The sequence below is a fragment of the Carcharodon carcharias genome, chromosome 2 (genome assembly GCF_017639515.1).
Source record: "Carcharodon carcharias isolate sCarCar2 chromosome 2, sCarCar2.pri, whole genome shotgun sequence".
NCBI classification, from domain to species: Eukaryota; Metazoa; Chordata; class Chondrichthyes; order Lamniformes; family Lamnidae; genus Carcharodon; species Carcharodon carcharias.
Window position 1 is genome coordinate 53,186,355 of NC_054468.1, and position 12,867 is coordinate 53,199,221.

Here is a 12,867-nt window from a genome sequence, read left to right on the forward strand (position 1 = left end):
CATGTTTCCTACATTACAAGCGTGACTACACTTCAGAAAGTTCTTTGTTGGATGGAACAACTTTGAGATATCTGTTGTCATGAAAAGTGCTATAATAAATACAAGTTTTTTCACGTTTAATGACAGTATCTGAGCTGGTGACTGTGGGAGTGAGAAAAAATGACAGTGTTTCTTCAGCATCAGTATCTTGTTGCTTTTCTGCTTGGCCAGGTAATAGTTCTTTGGTATCTGAAAGGAGAAAGACATGAGGCCAAGGTTATTATGATGGGAGCAGTGAGGAAAGCAAGACATGCATGCTTAGACCGCCTACAGCTTGTAAATCAGAAGAGATTCTGGGATAAGGGGAAGTAAAAATGTGAGGAGGAGAAGAAGATAACATCTTTAAATTTCAGGCCAAATGTTGGCTATGGCCTCAGCAATGCTTGCTCCAATGATGATAGGCTTCATCTTCTCCAGGAGGTTAGGATATGCAAATGTGCTTATCCCCTACCAGTTAATTCCTGCTGTCTCGGATTGTGTAACCTTTTCGTATAAGAGTGAGGGAATTGTGTTAGTGTGTAAGATGCAATCTGTTTGGATGATGTAGCTGACGTGGTTGAATAGCTGGCAATATGGACAAGCTGTGAGATGTAGCTGTGAGACTTGCAGCCATGCTATGAAGGTGAGGTGCAGTTATGAATGTTAGGTCTGAGTCCTCTTAAAGATTGTAGGTGGGTGTGGTGCACTGAGCAGTGCGTGAGGTCAGTGCTTTACAGATTTGATTTGCTGCATGTCCTTCATCAAGGTTAATGATGTAGTTGGTAGGATATGCCATTTGAAGATGAACTCATTGACCTTAACCACGTGTGTGTTGCCAAACTTATTCAGCACTGCATCCAGGTCCTTGAGGTTTGACACCTGGCATTGACTGCCATAGCTATCTGATCCCAGTGCCTTCTGAGTGTTTGTCTGGAGGGTCTCCTGGCCCTCTGTGGTTACAGCACTTCTCTCCTTCACTGTCCCTCCTTCATGAAGGCCTCCAGAGCAGCACAGTCTCTCACCCATGTTTTGCCATTATTCAGACTTTTTCCATGTCGGATGACTCGTACAAGGAATTCCACCATATGCTTCTTCAAGAGGTGCAGGCTGGCTTCTGTCGAAGGGTCATGAGGACTCGAAACGTCAACTCTTTTCTTCTCCGCTGATGCTGCTAGACCTGCTGAGTTTTTCCAGGTAATTCTGTTTTTGTTTTAACTTGTACTAGCCTCTCATGATTTTGAGGCCCCTGCTGAGGCATGCAGTCACTCAACAACACAGTAAGTTCTGGTTGCATGCTAATGAGCAGGCAGCACAAAGTTGACATACTGCCAGCATCACATTGAACAGAGCCGGGTAATTGTGCTGTGCAATCCCTCTTCCTGTTTAAGGGCTATCCAACTTAAGCCCCATAAACTTTCTGGAAACCTTTCTAATAGGGAGAGAACAACAAACACAATCACCGATGAAAGGGGGTAAACCAAAAGGGTAGACTATAAGTAGAGTTGTAGTGCAGATTGGAATGGAGGGCAAATCAGGAGATTCTCAACTAATTTCAGATACACAACCCCTGAAAGAATTACTCTTGGTGTAGATTTTTTCCAAATTGGATAGCTTATATGACGGATAGGTGCATGAGGAAAAAGTAGCTATCAAAAGCTAACTCTACTGAACAGATATATAACGTACAATAAAAAAAATCACACCACCATTCAAAATTGCCTTAAATTTATATTGATATACTGTGTATATTGAGAGAGATGTAAAACATTATTGATTAAATTATAATACTAAATTTATATGGTTTGACAACTGTTATAGCAAATCAATCAGAGGAAACTAACAAGAGTTCTTTCAGTATAACAAGAAAGAATCCAGAAGCGGTATGTGTGCAGTTTGCACAAATTATTTCCAAGTTCTTTCCACATATTAACCCATGCTGCAAATCTGGGAACAGAATAAATACCTTTGCTTGTTCAGAACGTTTAAATACAACTCTTTTCTAAATCCATCCATTGAAATATGGTCAAAAATTCCAAAATTCAACAACCAACTTGCCAAAAAAACGTCAAAATTTATCAACATTTTAAAATATAAAACTTCCTCCATGAAAGGAAAAGCAAGACCCATTTATATTTATATTCAGTGTAAGGTTATATTTGTCAACTGGAAATCATTACAAATTTAAGAACATACGTCAGTACGGAGCTCCAAACAAAGGTAGTGTTTCCTTTATTTTCTGGTTCCCACATGCAGAAAATATGATAAAGTTTTCATGTTATTCATTGCCTTAAACCAAATGCCCCATCCCCTTTCTCACTTAGTACCTTTTGGGCTTCAGCTCCTCCTGTTTAAGATAGCAAGCCTCATTCTAGTAGTATCCAGTGGACTATAAAAGGCAGGAAGATCGTCTTTTTCCAGACGCCCTGCATTTCAAATAGAATGACAATTTTTTTGCTGAAATCAGCAACAGCAGGATGACAACTGAACAGAAAACTGGATCTAATTGACAAAATGTAGTAATACAAAGGTTAATTGGGTTGTTTGAACACTGGTGAAAGCTTGCCAGTTTGAGACAATCAGCCCCCATATGCATTTTGTGTACTAATACACGATAAGAAATGGATTGGATTTACGAAAGAAAACACAAATATCACCATAGTCCTTTCACTATGAGCTTTGGATATCTGCAACCCACAGTGTTATTCTTCATGCTCTAGTGGGTCAGCAGCTAGACTCTGGTGCATCAAAACCGATAGCATACTGCCTGCATTAATTAATTCCTTCAGCTGTAGCTCTATAATGAAGCTCTTTGGGAATCGAGAGATTAAGGGGGAAAATGTTGAGCTATGTCTCTGTGAGGACGAAAGATGTGAAAGCAAACGTACTAAAAGCAAGTTTCAATCCTGTTTTTTCTCCCCATTCTTAGCAGTATTGACTCGATAACCAGTTATTCCGAATGTTCTTTTCAGCTCTCTGCTAACTTACATTTCATAACTGTGGCATCTGACATTTATCAACTGTTATCAAAATGAGCTGCAACCTTACCAATACACTAAATATTAAAAAATTTTCTGATAGCAAGACAGAAAACATTCTGTACTGCAGAGTTTTCTTGGAAGCTGCATACCATTTTTATTCTATTCACAGGCTACCTTATGGTCAGAAAACAAATACTTAACATTTTGAACACCACCATACAATCCGAATCTTGGGGCAGAAGAAGAGCAGCAGACTTAGCTGCAAAAATAATCGCTCAAACTACTGTGACAATAGGCAAGAAATTGGTTTTGAGAGACTGGAGAAAAGTAGCAAGGAAGCAGGATCAATAAAGGCCATTCCAGAGTATGGGGCCAAAATTCAATAGTTCAATTTTATCAGTTGGCAAATCAAATCAGCAGATAGCTCTAAAAAAAATCATTGGATATTACTGCATTACATGCTACTGAAAAGCATTTGCTCTCAAGTAGTTTATAGATTTACAAATTGCATCCAAAATCAGCAAGTTTTACTCAGAATGGCAAACAATAAAAATAGAGAACATTGCAGATAATAGCTCCTTGCTAACTCATACATCCAAGCAGGGAAGATTTCTTTTGTAACAAAAACAAAAATACCTGGAAAAACTCAGCAGGTCTGACAACAATTGCGGAGAGGAACACAGTTAACGTTTCGAGTCCATATGACTCTTCAACGGACTCGAAACGTTAACTGTGTTCCTCTCCGCAGATGCTGTCAGACCTGCTGAGATTTTCCAGGTATTTTTATTTTTGTTTTCCAGCATCCACAGTTTTTTTGCTTTTATCTTAAGCTTTTCTTTGTGTTGTAAAACTATTATCAAGTTCGTTATGAAGATATTTATAATTTCACTACTTTTTAAATAACAATGCTGAAGTTCTAAATGCTTATTTTCCATTTTTTCTGGTATTTGTGAATCATATCGTGGTGTTTCTTTCTCCCAAGCACAACAAAATGGTATACAATGAGGGTTATTCATCTGTCAGTTTACTGGTGAAAAATATCTCAGAAGGTTAGCCAAGAGTGCTGTTTATAAGCTCAGATCTATTGACTAACCTCAGAAGACAAAAATAAGTGACTTATCATGGACATATGCTACAGCTGAGTAAATGGTTGAGCAGTTCAGATTGTTACCAATTACACATAATCAAGTGGTCACAATCCTATTTAGATAAATTAAACACTGCCTGTCAACTGATATACTAGATAGCTCACCTTCAATTAGAATTCACAAATTACATGCAGAACTCTAAATGCAACGCACCAAAGAAAAAATAAAACTTTATAATTGCAGAGAGAAAATTATATTTGTAAGCAATTTTAGGCCGAAGAAAAATCTCATATTTGGCATCATGGCCAGTTACAAAATACAACACAATGATTTAAAAATCTTACATACCCAAAGTTTAGTTATTGGAATACATTTGTGAATATTTTGAGGAACCACAAAATTACGAGTTCAAACTGAATCAGACACAAGATTACGTAAAATAATTTCAGGCCAGGTACTAAACATGTTAGATGAATGCAAGGCTTAGGGCACCAATTCATAAATCTCAGTACAATTAAATATCTCCTATTGTGTATTCCCACAAAAAGTAGTGACAAGCTGTGAAAACTTTTATGTAAACTCTAGACGATTGATCTTGATACAACTTTATTCAAGAGTCAACAGAGAATGCAGGATTTTAAATCCTAAAAGGGTCTTAAAAATATTACACCAAAGACAAACCTTCTTAATTTAACACTGTAAACTTTTAAGTTAAAAGTCTTTTCCAGGTGTTGAGAGTTTACCCTGAAGGGAATCATATAACAACTGGCCCTTTACCTTCAATAGCTCTGTGAGGTTCCACCTTTAGGGTCTTAGGTTTGGGTCAAACAATGGTCAGTTCTAGCAGGCTAAAAAACTAAGTTTTGATTCAATCAATAAATAGGGTTCCAATCCTCCCTTCTGCTTTGCTTCTATACATAACTCTCTGAATTAGAGGAAATGGAACTACATGAACATTTAGGAAATTCTATTCCAGAAAATAAATAGACCAATGACTGGCTCACTTCCGGCTACAAAATATTGGCAGCCATTTATTCGAGGAGATCACATGATCTATTCCCCAGTAACCCACAGTTGACATGGAATATTTCAAGCTGGACATTTTCAATTTGCATTTTCAATACGTATTTTCACATAGGCCCTAAGGTGACACTTCCCTATTTATGTGACACACCACTGTGATTATTGGACAAAACTCCCAACTTCCACTGTATTAATTTCCTATTACCTAGGCCAATGACACAACTCAAGGTTGGAGTTTTTTGGCATGCCACTTCCAGATGGTTGCATCTGTCCATCATCCTAGTGGTCAAGTTGCTCATGGGTGACAGCCAGCTGGCAGAAAACAACTGAATACCCCATTCATACAATAAAAGCAACCTCCTCTCAGGCATATTACTTCATTATTTCAAAATTTGAATTCAGAGAAAACTATTCCAAAATCATCACATCCTCATATTTATGCTTAAGTGAGATAAAATGCAACAGGTACCATAAATATATAAGACAAACTAAACAGTTATGAAAGCTCGATTTCAGATGGCCAGCGTTTAAAAAAAACATTTGGCCAAAATTAATTGTAAGATCTCACAACTACAGAGAGTAAAATAACAAGGCAGGAATCAAGATATAGTGTCAGCCATGGCTCAGTGGTGATACTCTCAGCTCTGATGCAGAAGATCATGGTTTCAAACCCCACTCCAGAAACTTGGGTACATATCAATGTTGAGATCTCAGTGCAGTGCTGAGGGAGTGCTGCACTGTCAGTAGTGGCATCTTTGAAATGGTATGTTAAATGAGGCCCTCTCTTGTACACATAAAAGATTGTGTACCACTATTTGAAGAGCAGCACTTCACCCTGCCTAATCAACATCACTGAAAGAAATTATCTGACCATTTATCCAATTGCTGATTTGGGATCTTGTAGTGTACAAATTCCAGCTATATTTGCCATTACAACAGTGATTAAAGATACTTAATTGTAAATTATTTTAGGATATTTTGAGATCATGAAAGGCACTATATAAATGAAAATTACTTCTTTTTTCTGAAGATCAAGAAATTACTTCCTTCATAAATTACTTTTCCCTCTAGTGACAGAAGAGTAAATAAAAAGGACATTGATAATAAGGTCCATTTGTGTTGAGTCACCCTGAATTAACAAATGTCTTGACTTGACCTCGGATACAATTCAAGTTAAAAGCATCACTAAATGTTTAAAGTAGTTACTTTTATCATTACTAGGATAGAACATGTCCTAAAGGTAGATAGCATTTTTTATTACTTGAGTCACGGCATAGAACATTTGGAATCCTGAAATATTTTATAAATAACACTAATTTCAAAACAGAATTTGTGTTTCTTTGCACTTAATGTTATTTCCTAATTCATATTGTTCTAACACAGTAAATTTGATTCTGTGGGCCCTCAAAGTAAATAATTAGTTCCATCCTGGAGGAATTTGTTAACCAAGTAGCTTTCCTGTAGAAGTGTTAATTAAGATGCAGATTAATACAAACTTCACCTAATTCTTTCCATTCCTTTACCAGGTTTGATATTCAACCTGATGATGACAAGTTTACTTAATCATAGGCAGGGACCAGACAGTATTTTAGCACAATTATAACCACACAAGCCCCTTGCAGCAATTATATGAAAAGTATATAGGTGTTGCTGGTCTTTGTTGAACAAGTAAACATAAGAACATAAGAACTAGGAGCAGGAGTAGAGCCTACTCCATTTACCATTCAATGCAATCATGGCTGATTTTTGCCTCAACTGCACTTTTCCAGCCCCAGCATCTAAAGCAGCACATAAAAGGGCAAAAGAAAGGGGAAAGACAAGCCAAGCAAGTTAACTACATGGACTATTTTCTTGAACTATCAGCACAGCTATACGAATGGGTCACCTGAATAGCCTGAAGGCTGCTGATTAATACATGGTGGTAGGTAAAACAAAAATTGGTATTAAGAATTACATTAAATCGATCACGTGAAATAGAATGAAGGGATTAACTCTAACAAAATCAGTCTACAACTGATGTAAATAACTAAACAAGTAGCTAATTGATGCTACAAACATATTGCCCTAGGAAATTATAGTATTCATTAATAAATAGATCAGGCTTCATTTTTGATCTTGGTCAGGACTTCTATTATAAGCTATTCAGGGATATCATCCCCCAAGCAACATGAGCAGCAAGATGGTGATCCCCGTTAAATAGATCCAACCTCAGATATAAATGGGCTTGATCTTACATCAACACAGTTGGACCTGTCCTCAAGGAAACTAACACATAGACAGCAGGTGAGGCTATGAAGTATCTCAATCTCTGTGATTGGTTGATTACTAGGGCAAAAATAGAACTGAATCACTTCATAGATTTTTTTGTCAAGTTAACAGAAAATTATAGCATAACAACTTACTTTGCATTTGTACCTTAGAGATTTTTTTTAAAAAAAAGAGATGCTGTGTATTCTGATTCTCAATTCAATGGCTGCCTTACTTGGAAGACATAGGCCCAGATTTCCAGTCTCCAGATCATTGGAGACCAGACACATGGCCCAAAACATGCAACAGAACTCTATGGAAGTTCCGAAGCGCTGACATCTGTTGGAACTGCCTGAAAAGTTTGAACTTCTTAAGGTCAATTCCCCTGGTCCCTGGGTCCCTCTGAAAATGTCCCCATCACTGAGTTACGATCGGAGACTTTGACCAGTTCTATGTACTTACCTGGATTGTTACGTAGGAAACGTGAGACAAAAAACTCCTAGTCTAACTCTTGGATAAATAAAGAACTGACTCACCAATATCTCACACTGACCAACCCCCAACTCCCCCCTGAATCCGTGATTGCCCCCCCTCCAACCATGCCCAACTCACATACCCACTCAACCACCTACCCACCTGCCACCCCACCCACCAGCCACCCCACCCACCAGCCACCTCACCCACCAGCCACCTCACCCACCAGCCACCTCACCCACCAGCCACCTCACCCGCCAGCCATCTTACCCACTTGCCACATCACTTACCTGTCACCTCACCCACCTGCCACCTCACCCACCTGCCACCTCACCCACCTGCCACCTCACCCACCTGCCACCTCACTTACCTGTCACCTCACCCACCTGCCACCTCACCCACCTGCCACCTCATCCACCTGCCATCTCACCCACCTGCCATCTCACTTACCTGCCATTCTACCCACCTGCCACCTCATTCACCTGCCACCTTACCCACTTACCTCACCCGCCCTATCCACCACCTCAACTACCCACCCATCCTACTACTCTACCCATTCACTCCTGTATCCACCCACCCATTCATTCCTTCACTAACATTCACACTGCACATTTAAATTTACCATACGGCAGCTATTGTCATAAAAAGGGGGCATGTCTGGTCTTCCCCCTAAAGCTACAGTGCTACAACAGAGTTCTTTGATGGAAGTTGCACTCTGCATTTCTAGAGAAGCCGAGCTCAGAAGACCAGCAAGAAATGTGGAGCAGCGTCAAGGTGTGGGAAAGTCCAAGCAGAGCGACAATCCAATGGTGATTGCCGCTTCGCAGAAGATCCAGGCCATAACAATTTTTCCCTTGCACAGACATGCAAAGTATATGCATTTATGTTCTTCAAAAAAAAACCTTGAATTGCAAGAATTAACCCGTCCTTCAGTGTCACAATGTTTAAATGCTATTTGCCACTTCTGACTGCACCTAAACTGGAATCCGTGGGTACACCAAATGCCTGGTTCCAGCATTTATGAATCGGTTATCTTAATTAGTACATTCAAAATTGTTATTGACACACCAGGGAATGGACGCCATGGAGCCAATTTACTTCTGAGTAATGTCCCAGTTTTGCTGCAGTTTCTTTTCGTGGTTGACACACATTTCCTGGGAAACCTAGCATGGGGAAGAAGCTTTTGCTTGAAGCAAGCATGATTATTTAAATTGGATATAAGTGATAGGGAAGTAACATCATAATTTCATCTTTATCGCCTGATGGACTGAATGCCGGCCAGATACCCTGGGAACAGGATACCCATGACAATACGAAGCTGCGCCTTCAAATCAGAAAAGAAGGAAACATCAACATCCTGGGACCTCAGATAAGTTTTAACAAAAATACATATTGCAGCAGTGTTGTACCATTGGAAGGTCAGTCACTTCTGTAGCCTGCAAACCTAAACTTTGTCAGAGTTTGTACTGCCACTGTCCTTTACAACTTGCAGAATCACACAATTTCTCCACTCCTTAATGTGAGCCAGTGTGGACTTCCAAGCTGCAGGCCTGTCCAGTATTTATCCAACACATGAGCTAACCCCAGAAATAGTGACAGGCTCAGCTAAGATTGAATTGAAGACACACAAAATGCACCTGACTTAACAGTAACCAAAGAGTGAGTAAGGAAATTGCAAATAGCTCATTTTCATACATGCGAACCATTAGCATTTTAAGCTGATGGTCAGTGTTTCAATTTGTGCTAGCATTTCACAAAACAGTCCTCAAATACAAATGTAAAGTCTTTTATCTGTATGCAAAAATGCAACACGTAATAATTTAGAAAGAACTTACAATTATATTCCACCATTCACATCCTTAGGATCTCCCAAAGTGCTTCAAAGTCAATGAATTACTGTTGAAGTCTAGTCACCACTGTAATGTAAGCAAATGTAATATTCAATTTGTGCTCAGCAAGGCTCCACAAAAAGCAATTAAATAAGTGACAAGATAATCTGTTTCTGGTGCTCTTCAAGGAGGGATAAATTTTGGACAAGATTCCAACAGGATACCATGATCCCCTATGAATAGTACCATTGGATTTTTTGCATCCAGGCTGCCAGTTAATGTCTCAGTCAAAAGATAATACCTCCAACAGTGCAGCACTCCTTCAATACTGCACTGAAATGTCAGTCTACATAACATGCTCAACTGTCCAGAATTTGGCTTTAACCTATAACTTTCTAACTCAAAGGTGAGTGTGCTCTCACTGAGTCAATGCTAACTAGTGTACGGTTTAATGATGCATAAAAATAATTTTTTTTGGTTTACTCAAAATGGATAATCCATTGACAAATTTTCTTCTGTATTTCTTCCTTCTGAAATGACATATTATAACTTATAACATAAAATTCCATTCTGAAAAATATCTTCTCTGTTATTCTCACTTTACAAGAGCTAGGATGATTACACTGGCAAGTCGGCAAACCAACTTGTGAGTAATGCTCCCAACACCATAGTGACTTTGACAGTCAAGACCCACAATCTTTTTTCTCCTACAACCAAACTGCACACAAAGTCCCACAAATAGAAATGGGTAAACTGGCCAGATAATCAGTTTTCTGGTGGTGTTGACAAGGACACTCGGGAAGAACATGCTTGCTCTTCTTTGAATAGAGTCATGGATCTCTATTTGAACAGGCAAACAGATTCTCCATTTAACATGCTATCCAAAGGACAATGCAGCTGTGCAGCACTGATATGCCAGTGTAGGTTATGGGCTCAAATCCTGATGTGGGGCTGGAATCTATGACGGTTTTGTACAGAGTAACAGAGCTTCATTAGTCATGAGCCCAAATGTTCAGCTTAATACAGTAAATTTGATAATAGTGAAGAACTTCATGTTTTGCATCTGAAAGTTCCCTGGTTATGAAACATTTTATACACGTGGTTCTAAATGAATACTTTCTGTCAGTGTTCGCAAGTAAGAAGGACGACGTGGGTATGGAAATCAGGCATAAGGACTGTGATATAATTAAAGAAATTAGCATAGAAAGGGAGGAGGTTCTAAGTGGTCTGGCAGGCTTAAAAGTAGATTAATCTCAAGGCCTGGATGAAATGTATCCCAGGCTGTTGAGTGAGGCAAGGGAGGAGACAGCAGGGGCGCTGGCAATAATTTTCAATACCTTTTTGGCCGCAGGCGAGGTTTGGAGGACAGCCAATGTGTTACCATTATTCAAGAAGGGAGGAAGGGATAAACCAGGGAAATACAGGCCAATCGGTCTAACCTCAGTGCTAGGGCAACTATTGGAAGCAATTCTGAGGGACAGAATTAATCTACACTTGGAGAGGCAGGGATTAATCAAGGAAAGTCAGCATGGTTTTGTAAGGGGAGGTCATGTCTGACCAATGTGATTGAATTTTTCGAAGAGATGACCAGGTGTGTAGAGGAGGGCACTGCATTTGACGTAGTCTACTTGGACTTCAGCAAGGCTTTTGATAAGGTCCCGCATGGGAGACTGATAACGAAGCTAAGAGCCCATGGGATCCAAGGCAATTTGGTAAATTGGATTCAGAATTGGCTGAGTGGCAGGAAGCAGAGGGTGATGGTCGAAGGGTGTTTTTGTGACTGGATGCCTGTGTCCAGTAGGGTTCCACAGGGATCGGTGTTGGGTGCCTTGCTGTTTGTGGTATATATAAACAATTTATACTTGAATGTAGGAGGGTTGATCAGTAAGTTTGCGGATGACATGAAAATTGGTGGGGTGGTAAATAGTGAGGGGGATAGCCTTAGATTACAGGAGGATATAGACGGGCTGGTCAGATGGGCTGATCAGTGGCAAATGGAATTTAATCCGGATAAGTGTGAGGTGATGCACTTGGGCAGGACAAACAAGGCACAGGAATACACAATGAATGGTAGGACCCTGGGAAGCACCGAAGATTAGAGGGACCTTGGTGTGCATGTCCATCAGTCCCTTAAGGCAGTGAGGCAGGTAGATAAGGTGGTTAAGAAGGCATATGGGATACTTGCCTTTATTAGCTGAGGCATAGAATATAAGAGCCGGGTGGTTATGCTGGAACTGTATAAAACGCTGGTTAGACCACAGCGAGAGTATTGCGTGCATTTCTGGAATCCGCATTATAGGAAGGATGTGATTGCACTAGACAGAGTGCAGAGGAGATTTACCAGGATGTTGCCTGGGCTGGAGAGTTTTAGTTGTGAGGAGAGATTGGATAGACTGGGGTTACTTTCACTGCAGCAGAGGAGATTGAGGGGGGACATGATTGAGGTGTATAAAATTATGAGGGGCATAGATAGGGTAGACAGGAAGGAGCTTTTCCCCTTGTTGGAGGGATCGATATCCAGGGGGCAGGAGATTTAGAGGGGATGTGAGGAAGAATTTTTTCACCCAGAAGATGGTGGGAATCTGGAACTCACTGTCTGAAAGGGTGGTAGAGGCAGAAACCTTCATAACATTTAAGAAGTATTTGGACGTGCACTTGCAATGCCATGGATACAAGGCTATGGACCTAGTGCTGGAAAATAGGATTAGAATCGTTAGGTACTTGTTTGACCGGCGCAGACTCGATGGGCCAAATGGCCTTTTTCTGTGCTGTAGACCTCCATGACTCTATGACTCCACGTGGAGAAAAAGAGCAATGTTATGATGGCTAATTGGGAATGTGTACAGCAGGAGGGAGGCAGAAATCAGAGGCAGGCTCTCTGTAAACATGAATCACAAGAGCCTTCAGAACATGAATTTTTGAACGGTGTCCTATTCCAAAGTACCATGTGTGGTTGTTCTTACCCAACTAATTCTCAGATTTGTCAATGTTCATGAATATTATAGTTATGCCTTTCTTTTCAGTTTTTATTGTCTAATCTTTGTGAGCCCCGAGCTGTGATCATATACTAAATGGTTAGCATGTCAAGAGATAATTGTACTCCTTGAACAAGTGACAGAGATAATTTACTTTTCTCCCCAATTGAAAAAGTGAAAAAATCAAAAAAGCAACCTTTTTTATGACATGATTTGGGTTTCTGGGAGAATCCAA

The 12,867-nt window shown here is 39.8% G+C and overlaps 1 protein-coding gene across 3 annotated transcripts in view; it reads right to left on the reverse strand.

Moving 5' to 3' along the window:
- The window catches only part of LOC121290443 (inactive N-acetylated-alpha-linked acidic dipeptidase-like protein 2), a 999,957-nt gene that overhangs the window by 868,780 nt on the left and 118,310 nt on the right, over positions 1 to 12,867 (reverse strand). For all 3 annotated transcript variants that reach the window (XM_041210891.1, XM_041210883.1, XM_041210898.1), the window contains one exon: positions 9,664 to 9,744. In XM_041210891.1, coding sequence (XP_041066825.1) covers positions 9,664 to 9,679 — 16 coding nt within the window. In that variant the 5' untranslated portion in view covers positions 9,680 to 9,744. The remainder of the gene's footprint in view (positions 1 to 9,663; positions 9,745 to 12,867) is intronic.